This window comes from Dama dama, chromosome 29, assembly GCF_033118175.1.
Source record: "Dama dama isolate Ldn47 chromosome 29, ASM3311817v1, whole genome shotgun sequence".
NCBI lineage: Eukaryota > Metazoa > Chordata > Mammalia > Artiodactyla > Cervidae > Dama > Dama dama.
The window spans coordinates 65,916,282-65,932,834 of NC_083709.1; the positions used below are offsets into that span (position 1 = coordinate 65,916,282).

A 16,553-nucleotide genomic window follows, 5' to 3' on the forward strand; every position below is an offset into this window, starting at 1 on the left:
ATCAATGTATGACAAAACCCACTGAAATGTTGTGAAGTAATTAGCCTCCAACTAATAAAAAAAAAAAGTAAAAAAAAATAAAAATAAAAAATAAACTTTTTAAAAAGGTTTTCGTTATTGGGATCATTTTAAAAGTCTTTATTGAATTTGTTATAATATTGTTTTTATGTTTTTGATGTTTTGGTGGGAGGCATTGGAATCTTAGCTCCCCACCAGGAATCCAACCCACACCCCTTGCACTGAAAGGCTAACCACAACCACTGGACCACCAGGAAAATCCCTAAAAATAAACTTTTAATTTTGGAATAATTTTAGATTTACAGAAAATTTGTGACGATAATACAGAAAGTTTCTGTGGACCCCACACTCAATTCTCCACTTTGTTCTCCACAATTGTTTAATAACATCTTACATTAGTATGGTACATTGCTATAATTAATTAACCAATATTGCTATATTATATATATCAATGCATGTAAATATGTATTTAGTATACATCCTAAAGGAGATCAGTCCTGCGTGTTCATTGGAAGGACTGATGTTGAAGCTGAAACTCCAATATTTTGGCCACCTGATTCGAAGAGCTGACTCATTAGAAAAGACCCTGATGCTGGGAAAGATTGAAGGCAGGAGGAGAAGGGGATGACAGAGGATGAGATGGTTAGATGGCATCACTGACTCAATGGACATGAGTTTGGGTAAACTCTGAGAGTTGGTGATGGACAGGGAGGCCTGGCGTGCTGCAGTCTGTGGGGATGCAAAGAGTCTGACACAACTGAGCGACTGAACTGAGCTGATACATTATCATTAAAGTCCATACTTTATTCTGATTTCCTTAGTTTCTACCTAATGTCCCATCCAGGATAGCACATTAGGTTTAGTTTTCATGTCTCCTTAAACTCCTCTTGGCGTTGATATTTTCTCAGACTTCCTTGTTCTTGATGATCTGGACAATTTTATAGAGTACTGATCAGATATTTCAGATATTTTGTAGAATGTCTTTCAGCTGGAATTTGTTTGATGTTTTTCTGATGAATCTATCGCAAATCCATTTTCCCATTCTGTAGCTTGCCTATTTATTCTGTTAGTGGAGTCTTTCAACGTGCAGCGGTTCTTTAACCTGTAAAGTTTACCTCATTTTGTTTATATTCAATGGTTTTTATTCCTTATTTAAAAAGTCTTTGTCTACTTGGAAATGAGAATATTATCTTAGGTTATTGTCTAGAAACTTAGTATTTTACCTTTTGTTTAATCATCTGGAATAGATTTTGTGTATAGTGTGAAGTAGATGTCAAGAGTCATTTTCCCCCATATGGGTTATTCAGTTGAACCAGAAACTTTTACAAAAACTGTTATAGTACAATTTGCAAAAAGTTAAGAGTAAGAATTTTACAAGAAGATAGAATGATCTTATGTCAAAGATAAACAGGTAAAGCATGTGTAATGAGCAACTGAGGAAATTAGGGATTATATTAGTCAGAGTTCCAGGTGTGTGTATATGTAGAGATACAAATGGAGAGGTTTTATTATAAGGAGTTGGTTCACAGGTATTGCAGAGGCTGACAAGTCCCAAGCTGTCAAGCTAGAGACCCAGAATAGCTGATGGTGTAGTTCCAATTCCAGTCCAAAGGCCTGAGACCCAAGAAAGCTGCCAATATACTTACAGTCTGAAAGCCGGCAGCCTGAAGACCCAGGCAAAACTGATTTTTCAGTTGAGTCCACTGGTAGGAAAAAAGACTGATGTCTCAGCTCAAAGGAAGTCGGTCAGAGAGAAATTCTCTTCTTCAGTCCTTTTGTCTATTCAGGTCTTCCACTGATCAGATGAGGACCCTCCCCCACCCACCACATTAGGGAGAGCAATCTGCTTTACTCAGTGAAAGTGAAAGTTGCTTAGTCCTGTCCGACTCTTTGGGACCCCATGGACTATACAGTTCATGGAATTCTCCAGGCCAGAATACTGGAGTGGGTAGCCTTTTCCCTTCTCCAGGGGATCTTCCCAACCCAGGGATCAAACCCAGGTCTCCTGCATTGCAGGCAGATTCTTTACCAGCTGAGCCACAAGGGAAGCCCTTCCTGAGTTTACTGAGTGTAACTATTCAAATGTTAATTTCATTCAGAACCGTCCTTGTAGACATATCCAGAATAATGTTTGACCAAATATTTGGTACTGAGGAAGTCATTTCCTAGGCAGATTGATAAGAAGTCTAGGGGTCCCCAAGGAGAGAGGTCTGGAATACTCAAAGAGGAAGAAAGGACAAACTTTTTACTTTTTTTCCTCTACATTCCTTAGGATTATATAACAATAATGTATCCTGCTTGAGGACAGTCTCTGGATTAAACCTTCTGGCTAATTCTGTTATCTTAAAATGTAAATTATGGGAGTAGGACTGGTGAGGTCTTTACAACCTCCAGACATTCTTTGGATTTATTGGAGAGTATATAACTCCATTGCTAACACTAGCAAGCGGGTACTCTTTCTACCCACTTCTGATGTTTATGTCAGAAGCTTTCTCTATCTCCTTTATACTTTAATAAAACTTTATTATACGAAAGCTCTGAGCAATCCAGCCTCGTCTCTAGCCCCGGATTGATTTTTCTCCTCAGGAGGCCAAGAACCCCGGCGTCTTTGTGTGATTCAGCAACAACCTTTCAGTACCCTGTGGCCCAGTTAAGTTGACACATAAAATTAACTATCCTGGGTATTCACAGACATTTGAAAAACGAATGCTAGAATGAGATTTTAGGTTAGATATAAAAGCAGTTAATGTCTACAGGATAGTAACACCGCAACGTTTTCTAACAATCAGAAATCCTTTGCATCATTACCAGACAAAAACCTATTTGTTAACATATGACTTCACAGAGTTAGCCTTTATTTTTGTTTGTTTATTTATATGGGGGGTGGTTTCTTTTTTTTAAATTTATTATAGGAGCTTTACAATGTTGTGCTTCTGATGTACAACAAAGTGAATCAGCTGTGTATATACATCGATCTCCTTCCTTTTGAGCCTCCCTCCCGCCCCACCTCCCCTCCTTCCCCTCTAGGTCATCACAGGGCACCAAACTGAGCTCCCTGTGCTACAGAACAGCTTCCCATGAGCTACCTATTTTATACATGGTAGGCGAAGGCAATGGCAACCCACTCCAGTGTTCTTGCTTGGAGAATCCCAGGGACGGGGGAGCCTGGTGGGCTGCCATCTATGGGGTCGCACAGAGTCGGACACGACTGAAGCGACTTAGCAGCAGCAGCATCAGTACACAGAGTTAGCTTTTAGTTTATAATAGATAATGAGTACAGCAAAAGTTTGTTGCCTGGGTAATCTTTGGCTGCCCCTGCTGTCTTTTCTTTGCAGCATTTCCAAGTTTTGGATGATTTTTATTAACAAAACAATCCTTTCCCCCTTTTCTGTGCAATGTCTGTTTTTCATAAAACACATGTTCATAATATATGATATGTTCCTGTCCCTCCTTGCACTATTGTCTCACTGTCTTAATACTGTGTTGATATGTGGTGGTGTGTATCCTCCAACTTTAAGATCATAAGATTATATTGACTATTCTCAGCCCATTCCATTTCTATATAAATTTTAGGATCAGCTGGCCAGTTTTCATAGACACACATACACATGCCTGTCTTCTAGGATTTTCATTAGGATTGCATTAAATGTACAGATAAAACATTTTTTGTAATTTTTCATTGTTCCAAATAATGTCAACATTCCCTTATTTAGTAAGAGTTGTGAAATTTCACAAGAATCTTTTCACTTTAGGACCAACGGAAAAATAATAATTTGGTGACTCTAAGCACACTGATCTTTTAAAACAGAACAAGGAGATTTTATTTTGCCAAGTAGACTTTCTGGGTCAAGAAGTAGAATATATATTTTAAGGCATTCCAGTGGTTTTAAATTTTCACATACTGAGTTTGAGTAACAGAGTGATATTCAAGTAGAGAAACCTCGTGGGTTATTAGACATATAGGTCTGAAGCTGAGGAGAGCAGTCTGAACTAAAGATAAAGATTTGGAACCTACTGACATATATAGATAGCTGTGGGCAAGGTTTAGAGTTTGAAGAGGAGGAAAAACAAAGGCCACACATGGAGACTTGAGGTTCTACTTCACATCTATATTACATAGTTTGAAGAAGAAAATGAGTCAGAAATAGTCAATTAAGGAGGACGGGGGCTCTAGATCTTATGTATGTGTGTCTGTTGGACATGCCAGCATGTCTTGGTTTGTGCCAGAGAGCTCCTCTTGGTACTTATGACCACAGTGCAGGTCTTTGTCAATCCTGAGTTCCTTCTCCCCACTATCTGCCCCTACCAACTCCGCTCGCCCCCACCCACTTACTCCCCCTCTCCCAACCATTACTAAAATCTGTGTGTGTTTTTGCTCTTGGAATTGGTAACTGTTCTCTTTTTGCCAGATGGGGTTGATCATCTCCAGACACCTGAGTTTGCCTATCTGTTCAGGTTCATAAAGATGCAAATTGAATTTCTACTTTCTTTTAGGACTTTCTCCTACCATACCCCTGTGTGCTTGGCAGCATTCTGCCATGTGGCTTAGCCTTTAGCTGTTCCTTCTTCTGTCCACACGGCTAGGCCCTGGGAGCCCTTGGCTCAAAAGACAGATGTTTTGGGAATTCTCTGGCAGTCCAGTGGTTAGGACTCTGTCCTTCCACTGCAGGAGGCCTGGTTGGGGACCTAAGATCCCTGCAGCTGTGCAGGGATAAAATAAAAGATGTTTTATATAGTGTATTTGCAGCTTGTTCCTTTAGCAACAGATTGTGTAAACTTTTGTCTATGCACAGGGCCTATTCAAATAGCCTTTCTGTTTTTATAGATAAAATCTCAGTGATGGAACAAACTTTCCCTATTTCAGTTGAAACTGAGATGGTAGTTGGGGTTATCCTTTCCTTTGAGATTAAATAAAATTGCATCTAGCCCTTTACTCCATATTCAGTGGGAAGTCTAGTGCCATTCTGGAGCCTTCTGTGAATTCTAGGAGTGGGGAGGACGTTGACTTCTCATGGCCATTCTGAGCCTAGGGTCCCTGGCCCTTGCTGAATTTGTAATTCACTGGTGTTTCACCTCCCTCAGCTGATCTTTCTTTTGTTTTTTTCTAACCTAGACAGAATTCTTTTTCTCCCCCAAGACCCTTATGGGAAGTATTTGTGAATGGCAGGCTTTACTGAAGCTTTGGGGGTAAGGGGTAGAAAGATATCTACCTAAATAATATAAATAATATAAATATAAATATAAATACCTAAATATCTACCTAAATAATTTAAAATTGAATATTTGAACCTTCCAGTTTCTTAAATATTCTTAAAAGACCTTCGACCATCTAAGAATTTTTTTTGACCCTCTCTCATATTCCCATGCATATCTCTCTATTCACAATGCTTTATTAAGCCAAACCATTTTTCTATACCCATCTCTTCTGGGAGTTTATATTTGCATATCAAACGGCTTATTGTTCTAGAAGACAAAATCCTTAAAGAAAACCTTAGGCCCTCTGACCCTAATCCTGAAGGAATGTGTTCTTTTTTGGTAATGAAAATACATTAACAGATCATTGGAGTATTATTCACTGTTTTAAAGCAAGTTATTCTAAGTTCTGTGTTCCTCCTTTCTCAGAAGATAGATCATATATTCTAATAACAAAAAAGAACATTTAATATTTACAAATTGTTGGAAGTCCTCTGTTTTGAGATAATGCTGATTTGATTTTTATCTTTCTGTTAAAGAATAGTTTCCCAACTATGAAGTATGAGAATTGTAAGTGTATGTCACTAAGGAGACCCTAGTTTTGCCTCAGGAGAGACTGTAAAAGGCCTGACAACAGTTGACATCTGCCATGCTGTCCTGTGCCCCTGATTTGTAGTAGAGACCGCTAGTCTGCAGGGCCCAGGCTGCAAGCATACTCTTCTAGAGGTCATTTGCCTCCAACCGCAGAAAACATCAATTTAGGATTCAAAATGGTTTGGACAATTAATGAATCCTTTAGTGTTCCCTGGTATTTCCACTGCAAATAAATGTTTGATTGTAGTAGCTTAAGAAATAAGTCCAAGAAAAGAAAATTGCATCTGTTCGCTTTTTAAAATTTATTTGGCTGCATTGGGTCTTAGTTGCGGCACTTGGGGTCTTCACTGTGGCAAATGGCCTCTCTAGTTGTGGTGCATGGGCTTAGTTGCCCTGTGGCATGTGGGATCTTAGTTCCCTGACCAGGGATCAAACCTGCATCCCCTGAATTGCCAGGTGGATTCTTTTTTTTTTTTTGCAAGGTGGATTCTTAACCACTGGACCCTCAGGGAAGTCCCTCCGGTTCCCTCTAATCACCTTTTGGTGAGAACATTTGCTTGGAGAGTTGAGGACTTTGAAAGTATTAAGGATAAATTAAAATTATTTTCTCCATTTATTAAGGGCAAAGGGACTATTTACCCTCTCCCCAATTCTTAGAGTGTTTTTTTGGAGACATGGTAAATCTGAGTCCTTACTCTAACCTTGGGAATAAAGATAAATCTCTCTAGGGATTAAGTCTAGTCCCTTGTCTTTACAATATAGAGGTATCTCCTAGGTTGTGAACTAAATGATATTTAGATATTCAAACAAGGGTCTCTTTGGAGATGTACAGGAGATTATTAGGATGTGCAGCCTTTTGTCTCTTGAGGAGATACTGTTCTTTCTTCTGCTTTGCTGTATAAATTCATGAGATTTTATCCTAATTTTGCAGTCATTTTCAGGCTATCTTATATTGCAGGAAAATGGAGTACAAGAGAATGGTCATGTTCCAGGTCTTGGGCAAGTTCTTGGGACTGGCCACCAGGTGAGGGTCCTTGACGTTGCTCAGGAAAGAATTTAGGAGTGAGCCATAGTAAAGTGAAAGTGGATTTATTTAGAGAGATACACATTCCATAGGCAGAATGTAGTCTTTCTCAGAAGGTGAGAGGGCCCAGGGCTGTGGGAGTGGTTAGTTTTTATGGGCCAGGTAATTTCATGAGCTAATGAGTGGGAGGATTATGCCACCTATTACGGCCTCATTTTCTTTATCAACAAAATAGGGATTAAAATAGTCATAAATTTATTGACTGAAATCTGTATCTCTAGCCTGGATTGCTTTCTCAGGGTCAGTTATATATTACATACTGTCTAATATGACTATCTGAAGGTTATCCTGGCACATCTTAAACTTAATATACATGTCCAAGGGACACATCTTTCTCCTCAAAACTACATTAACCACAGCATCATCTTTTTAGCCAATCTGACTTTATTTATTTATCTTTTAAAATTTATTTGGCCGCACCATTCAGTTTGTGGAATCTTAGTTCCCCAACCAGGGATTGAACCTGGGCCCTTGCAGTGAAAGCACAGAGTCCTAACTACTGGACTGCCAGGGAATTCCCTAATCTGAGTTTAAAACTCTCTCCTTTGCCCTCTCACCCAGATGTTGGCTATGAAAGAAAGGATCTTCTCTACTGTATCCGTAGCTATTGTGTGCCAAGTTCCATCACTTCTGGCTCCTTAACACTGATGGAAGGGTGAGGGGGATTGTCTCTTTCCTTCCCCCTCAGTTCTATATTTACTGCCCTAGTTTAGTTCCCCCTCATCTCCCATAGATCTTTCCTATCACTTATAAACTATTTAAGGATAAGAACTGTGATTACTATGTTACTTTTGTATTGTCTCTCTATGCCTCACTTAAAAGATGTTTAATAAATATTTGTCAAATTGAGTTGTTGTTGCTGCTGCTAAGTCGCTTCAGTTGTGTCCGACTCTGTGCGACCCCAGAGACGGCAGCCCACCAGGCTCCCCCGTCCCTGGGATTCTCCAGGCAAGAACACTGGAGTGATTGCCATTTCCTTCTCCAATGCATGAAAGTGAAAAGTGAAAGTGAAGTCGCTCAGTTGTGTCCAACTCTTCGAGACCCCAAGGACTGCAGCCCACCAGGCTCCTCCGTCCATGGGATTTTCCAGGCAAGAGTACTGGAGTGGGGTGCCATCGCCTTCTCTGATCTATTAATTATTTGATTTATTTATGGTTGCACCATGTGGCATGCAGGATTTTTCGTTGCAGCTCATCAACTAGTTGTGGCACATGGGCTCAGTAGTTGCAGCTGAAAGCTTCCAGAATACGCAGGCTTCAACAGTTGTGGTACACGGGCTTAGCTGCTCTGCACCATGTGGGATCTTAGTTCCCGGACCAGAGAATGAACCCCTGTATCCCACATTTCAAGGTGAATTCTTTTTTTTTAATTTTAATTGGAAGAAAATTGCTTTACAGTGTGCAAGGTGGGTTCTTAACCGTGGGACCACAAGGGAAGTCTCAGGAAGGGTAAACTTTTAATGGTCTTGGAGCATGACCTAAGGATGATCATAAAGCTGGTAGAGGGTTCCCCTGGAACAGGGTTTGTACTCTGCTCCTTCTGCCTGAAAGTTTCCAAAAAGACAGCAGCAATGCCAGCCCTTGGTATTTTGGCTTTACTGTCTTGAGACTTTCAGGTTCCCATTATTACCTATTTTCTTCGATCCTTCCCTCCTTCCTCCTCATTTCCTGGATCTCAAAAAGTCTTAGTGCTCAGCTACCTGCCAGCTAAATCTAAGTGTCAAATCCATGCAAATGCTTAAGAACTTTTAAGTGCTGCCCTGGAAAAATTAATGTAAACAGTGGGACAAGAAGGCTCTGGCTTTTTTATGCCTGTTTGAGTTGCTTCTGAAGATACCCTAAGCTTTCTTATGAGCATAATTGTTCCTGGTCAAGGGCCTAGAGAGCAGAGGACCTTGGTGCTTTCTTCCTCTGAACGTTTAACTGGGAAACTGGGATGCCTCAGCGTCTACATCACAACCCTCAGACTCTGACTGTTGTTCTGCTGAGTGTCTTTTCACCTCCCAGCTGCATTCCCCCGTCCCGTTCACACCCTAAGTAGTAACAAACATGTACTGGGCATGTAGCATGCACCAGGTATTTACTTATGTATTTATTTTTGCCCGTGCTGCGAGCGGGCTTTCTTTAGTTGGGATGTGTGGGCTCCTCATTGCGGCGGCTTCTCTCGTGCAGCACACGCTCTAAAGTGCAGGGGCTTCAGCAGTTGCAGTGCGTGGGGTTCAGTATTTGCAGCTCCCGGACTCCAGAGCACAGGCTCAGTAGTTGGGGAGTATGGGCTTAATTGTTCAGAGGCACGTGAGATCTTCCTGGACCCGGGATTGAACCCGTGTCTCCTGCTTTGGCAGGTGAATTCTTGACCATTGAGCCACCAGGGAAGCCCTAATTTAAAAGCATTTTGTCATTTAAACCTCAAAACCCTCTTATGAAGTAGATACTATCATTATTTCCTGGGAAATTGAGGTCATGTAGCTTGCCCTAGGTCACAAGTACCAGAGGCTAGGATTCAAATCCAGTTATGGTAGGCAGATTTCTAAGATGTCCCCCAAATGATCCTACCTCCTGGTGGTATTTATGTCCTTGTGGAATTCCCTTTTCCTGAATGTGACTGCTTCTGATGAAAAAAAAAATAAGGAGATATCACTCTATTATTAGATTAGAAAAGATTGTGACTTCCCTCTTGCTATTAGACTTTATTGCCTTCTTGGTTTGCATGCTTTGAGGAAGCTAGCTGCCGTTTTGGAGAGGTCCACATGACAAGGAGCTGAGACCAGCCAACGCCAATAAGGAGCTGAGGCTCTCTGTTCAAGTGCCCAGGAGAAATTGAGACCTGCCAACAATCATATGAGTGAGCTTGGAAGTGAATCCTTTTGCAGTCCAGCTGGAACTTTGCTTGCAGTCTGTAAGAAACCTTGAACCAGAGGATCTGACTAAGCCATACCCAGATTTCTGACCCACAGAAACTGAGATAATATCAAAATTTTTTTTAATTGATGAAGTTTTTTTAAATGTTATTGTTCAGTGTTACAGAGGACATATCAATATATCACTCCCAGTTTGCTGATGGGAAATATGCTTGTGTAGACTTTTGAAGTCAACTTGGTGTACATATTGATAGCACTAAAATATTTTTGTTTTTTTAAATAAAAAAATTTTAATTGAAATATAGTTGATTTACATTGTGTTAATGATTTGTACAGCAAAGTGAGTCAGTTATACACACATATACCTTCTTTTTAAATATTCTTTTCCATTATGGTTTATCATAGGATATTGATAGTATAGTAATTATTGCAGTAATAATATTGTTCTCTGTGCTGTACAGTAACTGTGAGATAATAAATGCAGTTTTAAGCTACTAAGTTTTGGGGTAATTTGGTACATGACAATAGGTACTATACCAGGTGAATATGATTGGCTTCAAAGTTCATGCTCTTCACGGTTTTATTAGGTTTTTTCCCACTACTCTATACTGTTTCCGAGTGCAGAGTGACTTTCCATCCTTTGTTGGATGGCCTCTGCATCCCCTAGGAGAATCTCTGGTTCCATAAGAGTTTTTTGTTTTGTTTTTTGGTCTCTATTCTTAGTTCCAGAACCCAGAAGTTCAACACCTTTTTAATCCCTTGCTCTTATACTCTGGTTTCTCTTCAGATCGTATAAATCTTTCCCCTTTTTAATCAATCCCTTGCTCTTAAGGTTAGGACAGCTGGGCTAAAGAGCTAGATATTTCAACGTCCACAAGTCCAGAGAATGCCCGTCAGGCATCTTTGTTGACTAGGCTTGTGGAGTTGCTTTGCTCACAATCTTTCTTTGGATATTTCTCTAAATTTGGACAAACCCTGGATAAATCAAGTCTTCTTTTCTTCTCCAGGCTCCTACTTACAGCATTTGGAGTGTCACTCTTTCCAAATTCTATATTCTAATGAGAGGAATCATAAGCTAGCTAGGTTTGCTTTTGGAGGACAAAGACCCTGTTAGATTAATATAGACCCTCCCTGGGTCTGACAGGCAGAATCCAGATGTGCTAACGGCTTGCAAACACAGAAACTTGAGCAGGGCTAATGAGGACTTGGAGTTTCCCAGGTGACTCACTGGTAGAGAATCTGCCTGCCAATACAGGCGATGAGGGTTCAATCCCTGGATGGGGAAGATTCCCTGGAGGAGGAGATGGCAACCCACTCCAGTGTTCTTACCTGGGAAATCCCATGGACAGAGGAGCCTGGTAAGCTACAGTCCATGGGGTCGCAGAAGAGTCGGACACGACTTAGCGACTTAACAACAAATTAGTTTCAGTGTGGTACTTTCTCGTTAATGTTACAGAGGGATAAACTCTTTAAGGAAGTCGGACAGAAATTCTCAATGAAAAGAATCTGTTCCTGCGTAGAAGCCCCGCCCCCATGAAAGCGGCCCGAAGCTGCAGTTCCCGCCTCACACAGGTGCCGGGGAAGCCCGCCCCTCGCGGCCGTCAGCCTCGTCAGTGGGCCGAGTTGCCTTCATTCTCCCACCGAGGAAAGCGGAAAGGGGCCCCGCCTCCTACGTGCCCTTGGGGGCGGGGCTGCGGACTGGGCGCGAGTTGATTGGCTGGGAGGCGGGGCGCCACGGCTTGGCTCCATCCCGGCGCTCGCTCGGATCCCGGGTGGAGCGAGGGAGGGAGTCCCGGTCGCCCTTACCTCCCAGCGATGGCGCCGTGGTGCCGCGCCCAGTCCCCCGCCTGCCGGCCGGTAGTCACCGCTATCGGGAGCCCGCTCAGACGGTGAAGATTGGAGCGGGTCAGACGGAGCGGCGGGACGCTGCCTGCGACGGGGACCATGAGGAGCGGCGAGAGCCGTGGGGTCGATAGCGGGAACTGCCGCGGCACCTGCTAAGAGGAAAGAAGGGAGCGGCCCGGCGCGGCGGCGGGGCGGGGGCGCGGCGGAGGATCGCCGGCGGCTCGGCCATGTCGCTGCTCTGCGTGCGCGGTGAGTGCGCGGACCGGGGTGGAGGGACCGAGGTCGCTCGGGCATCTCCACGAGCTTCCAGTGGGCGTCGGGTTACCACCTTTTCCAAACTTCCCGCCCCGCCCGTGTCTCGGGGAACCTTTATGTCAACTCCTTTATGAACATCTTGAAGAGTTCTTTCCACTCTCTCTTGCTTTTCCTCGCTCTCCTGTGAGGAGGGACTGTTACCTCTCCGTTCCGGTGGCCATGTGACAGTGTTGCTGGCTGGCAGGCCCAGATCCTATTAAATAATATCTAGAGCTGTCCTCTAGTGAGCGCGGACGAGGTGGGGACCGCGGGTGGCGGGCGTCAGTTCAGAGCGGGCAGCCTCGGTTCTTTTCTTCCTTCTCGCCGCACCGTAAAACCTCAGTCGGCTTAGTAGCAGGTCCTTTCTAATCGTGCTTTGAAGGAGTACAGCTGTCATACCCCTCCTTCCAGGGTATTTATTGGCGTTCCACCCCCCTGTTGCTTGTCTTTGTCCCCTGTTCCTCCTGTGTAGTCCAGGCTCACAGTAAGCTCATATTCGACTTGAAAAGGTGTGTCGGCTTCTCTTCTTTCAGAGCAGAGCATAAGAAGTATGATTTACTTATTTATATTTACTTCCCTCACACTAACTAAAGGTGAAGTCCTTTATTGCTTTTCCACGGAGGACGCTTGACCCACCTGAGAAGATATCTTAACCCAGGAGCTTTGGGGTTTAAGATGAGGCAAGGTGTGTCGACTAAGCTTCACGAGGGTAGAGACTGTTTCTTAATGGTTTTTGTGTTCCAGGTGCCTGATACAGTAGAAGCTCAGGGCTGGTTTTGAATGAGTGCAGGGACTGTGATTTTAGAGATTATCAGATCAGAAAAAGCAGGGTTTGGATTACCCATTGAATTTGATCTTGGGAAATTCAGGCTACAGCCTGTCACAGCCGTGTTGAACAAGGTGGGATAAGGTGGCTCGGTTGTGAATGAGGGAACTGATCTATGAGAACCTTTTCCTAGCACCTTTCATTGGGTAGAGTTCATGTTTCTTTTGGTTCTGTGGGGTAGAAACATTGTTGGTTGTGATCTCTGTTAAGTGTTTCCCCAGCTTCTGGCAACTGAAACTGCTTTCCTCTGTTCTCTCCCACTGGTTTGTTAAATCTGTATTAACCCAAAATGGATTTGGTTATTTCCAGGGATTATGAGACACACAGAAATTTTCTTCTTTCATGGTTGATTTTTCATTAATGAGAATTTTGCTTTGCTTTTAGTAAGACATTTTCTCCCAGCAGCTGGAAATCTATTTATTCCTTTAGATCCCTGCTGTTGAGTAGCAGGATTTGGGAGAGGTTGGGTTTTGCAGTGTCCCTTGGACAGTTTTAATTCTCTACTGCCACACTGTATTACAGAACTATCCCTTATGAAAGATTCTTCAGCCAGGAGGAGCACTATTAAACCAGAAATTCCTGTTTAATTGAATTGATGCTTCAGAGAAGGAGCTGGTACTTTCAATTTGTTCTAATATCAGGCAGCTTTCATTTTCAAGGAATTCTGTTTAGCTAACTATTCTCTTTCTCTCTATAATCAAAAAGAATCTGAAAAAATAATGTACAATATATGTTAAAACGGAGTCACTTTGCTGTATACTTATAACTAACACAACACAGTGAATTAACCATACCTCAATTTAGAAAAAAAATTTCAAACAGTATTTAATCTGATGTTGAATTTGACAAACTGATATTGATTTAATCATTCCAAATATCTCAATCAAGAAATCAGTTTCTTGGTTTAACCCTTTAATTATGCCTTATTCCCTGCAGGTTAAGGGCCCTCAGTAGTATGACTCCAGCCCTCCTTTTGGCCCTGCGTTCTTGCCCGTCCTCTTGCAGATAACTTTGCTCTAGCACTAGCTTTGTTCATTGTACCACGGCAGTGTTCTGTGTTTTCTGCTTGTCGAAAGTGTATTCTTCCTTTCCCAGCTTATAGTCTACTTTTGCTGTTGAAAATGTCCTCAGTTCCTCAGTCCACAGTGATCTTTATCCTTTAACGCTTTAAATTCCTTAAAACATAAATTACTTATGATCTGAACAGTGCCACTGATTTGGTGACAAATTGTATACCGCCTAGCAACTAGTCTCGCTCTGTATTCATGGTGACCCAGACTAAGGAGATAAAAGCACTGGTCAGATCAGTTCTGGAATTCTGTGTTCAATTAGGATATTTGATTCTCAGAGGCAAACTGAGAAACTAGTTTCTTTCTTTTTTTTTTTTTTTTGAGAAACTAATTTCTTCAGAGCGGAATAATTAGAATAACGAAGGGTATAGAAGCCATTTGAGGAATTGGGCGGTTTATTCTTGCAGAAGAATCATAATAGTAAATGAAAATTGTCTAAACTGTTGCTCAGACAGAACTAGGACAAGTCAACCAGTGTTGAAAATGATAGGAAACATTTTAACTTTTAAGATAACAAAGAACTTAAACAGAGTTGTTAACAAATAGAATGGACTACTTATGATAATTTTTTGACATAGGATACTTAAGCAGAGATTGAATGAGTGATAAAAGGAATTTCAATGTTGAGTGGGATGTTAGACTTGAATTTTGAAAAAAAAATTCTTGTATCTGATTCACTTAGTCTTTCTTCAAGTATCTGGCACAGCTTTCCTCACAATACTGGGATCTTTTGCCTCCATAGGAGCCTGTTCCACCTAAGCAACTCCAGTAAATTAAATCAAAGATTTTCTTTAACTTTTGATGTCTTGGTGTTCGTGACTGTTTTCTCCAAATAAATAAGCACTTTGAGAATTGAGTCTGTCCATATTTCTTTGTAGTTGCTATAGTGTTTATAACTGAGCTCTGGATTTTTCTCCCTAATTTGAACTAGAAATGACCACACTTGACTTGTTAAAAAATCTAAAACAAAAAAGTTTTTGGGGTATAAGAAGCAATATATGCTAACATACTGTTAATCACAGAAAATGGAGAAAATGCAGAAAAGTGTAAAAAGGAAAATAAAAATCATCATGGTCGTATCACCTGCTCAGCATCGTTATTTTTTTTTTGTTCATTGCTTTCATTGTTTTGTTTTTATTATAGAGGTGATACATATGTATGATAAGAAATTCAGTTTGGGATGTGACGTGAAAGGACAAAGTTCTCCTGTCTTCATTCCCTATTCTTACTCCCCAGAGGTGACTACTGTTTCCTCTTTCTTGTCCATCTTGTAAATTTTCTTTACATTTAAGTATGTAGATTCTACAATTGGAAGTATATTTAACTTTTTTGAAAGCTTAATGATTTATTTTCCTATCAGCTTTCGTGAGTTTAAATTGTTCCTTTTAATGGCTATGGAGTGCTGTTTCATTTTATGAGCATATGTAATTTAACCAGTTTCATATTGATGAACAATCAGAAATTTTTGCCTTTATAAACAATATAATTTATAATATTGCTGTTGTAAACAATGCCACAATGAACATCGCTATAGATAGTTTTATTATATTTGGAGATCGCCAGTCAGCTTTCCATCTGTCATTTCTGTGTGATTTGCTCATTGCTGTTTTCTTGGCATAATAATTACACTCACCTGGACCCATTAGCAAACCAAGTACCTCAGGATCTCTCATATCAGCAATCCTCTATTAGAAGCAGGTCCTTTATCAGTGGGTAAAACTTTATGTTTACCAAAATCCTGAAGATCTCAACTCTTTTAAGTTTGACCTGTGATTTTCACGTTCTTGTTTATCTTCTTTGATTATTTAAAAATTTATTTTCTATGTGTTAGTCGCTCAGTTGTGTCTTAACTCTTTGCGATCCTATGGACTGAAGCCCACCAGGCTCCTTTGTCCATGGAATTCTCCAGGCAAGAATACTGGAGTGGGTTGTCTGTCATTCCCTTCTTCAGGGGATGTTCCCAACCCAGGGATCGAACCTGAGTCTCCTGCACTGCAGGCAAATTCTTTACTGTCTGAGCTACCAGGGAAGCTGAATATTTATTACTTGTGTTTTAAGACAGAACAAACCAATATCACTAGTGATGAGAACTGTATCAAGTCACGTATGTCGTGACTTGCCCTTAGAAAAACTTATCATATTTTATAAGCACATATCAGTCATCTAACTAACTGAATAGATACTACTGGGAGACTCTTAGAAGGTAGACTCTGATAGACACTCAGGATACCTGTTGCTTGTGGGTTAATTCTAGCCTGGGAAAACTCCAGAGATATATTTTGATTTATTATCACTCTGAAAAGTAGAAATAGTAATGATTTTAGAGTTTTCAGGTATAAGAACAGGTTGGTCAAGGCTTTCTTCTCATCTTATTTCTGCAACATTGTCATCTGCCTCAGCTAACTCCTTGCTGCTGGGTTTTCATCACGTCAAATAGTTTAAGTAGTTTCTGCCCTCAGGAGCAGAGTTGCTGCTGGGTTCCTTTTGCTTAGCTGTGGCATCAGGAAGTTGATTATGCCTTATTTGAGCCAGGCAGCAGGGAAGGGGAAAAGGACCAATTTCCTCTGCCAAAGAGAGTTGTCACAATTGTGTTCTTCCTTATAAGCAGTACATTCTGTAATTTTTTAGTTTTTAGAGGTTAGGTTTCTAGAAGTTGCACTCTTTAGGCCAGCAGGCTGAGTGTTGATCCTCTTTTACCATTGCAAGGTATTTCAGACTTTGCTATGTGAGTTTGTTTAAAGTTTGGGATGTGTATCATTGGTAAATATT

At 41.2% G+C, this 16,553-nt stretch overlaps 1 protein-coding gene across 1 annotated transcript in view; it reads left to right on the forward strand.

Moving 5' to 3' along the window:
* The first annotated feature begins 11,514 nt into the window (after positions 1-11,514).
* UNC13B (unc-13 homolog B) overlaps positions 11,515-16,553 on the forward strand; it is a 202,054-nt gene continuing 197,015 nt past the window's right edge. Inside the window, exon 1 of the mRNA XM_061132177.1 lies at positions 11,515-11,843. Within this exon, the coding sequence (XP_060988160.1) occupies positions 11,822-11,843 (22 nt within the window). The 5' untranslated portion in view covers positions 11,515-11,821. The remainder of the gene's footprint in view (positions 11,844-16,553) is intronic.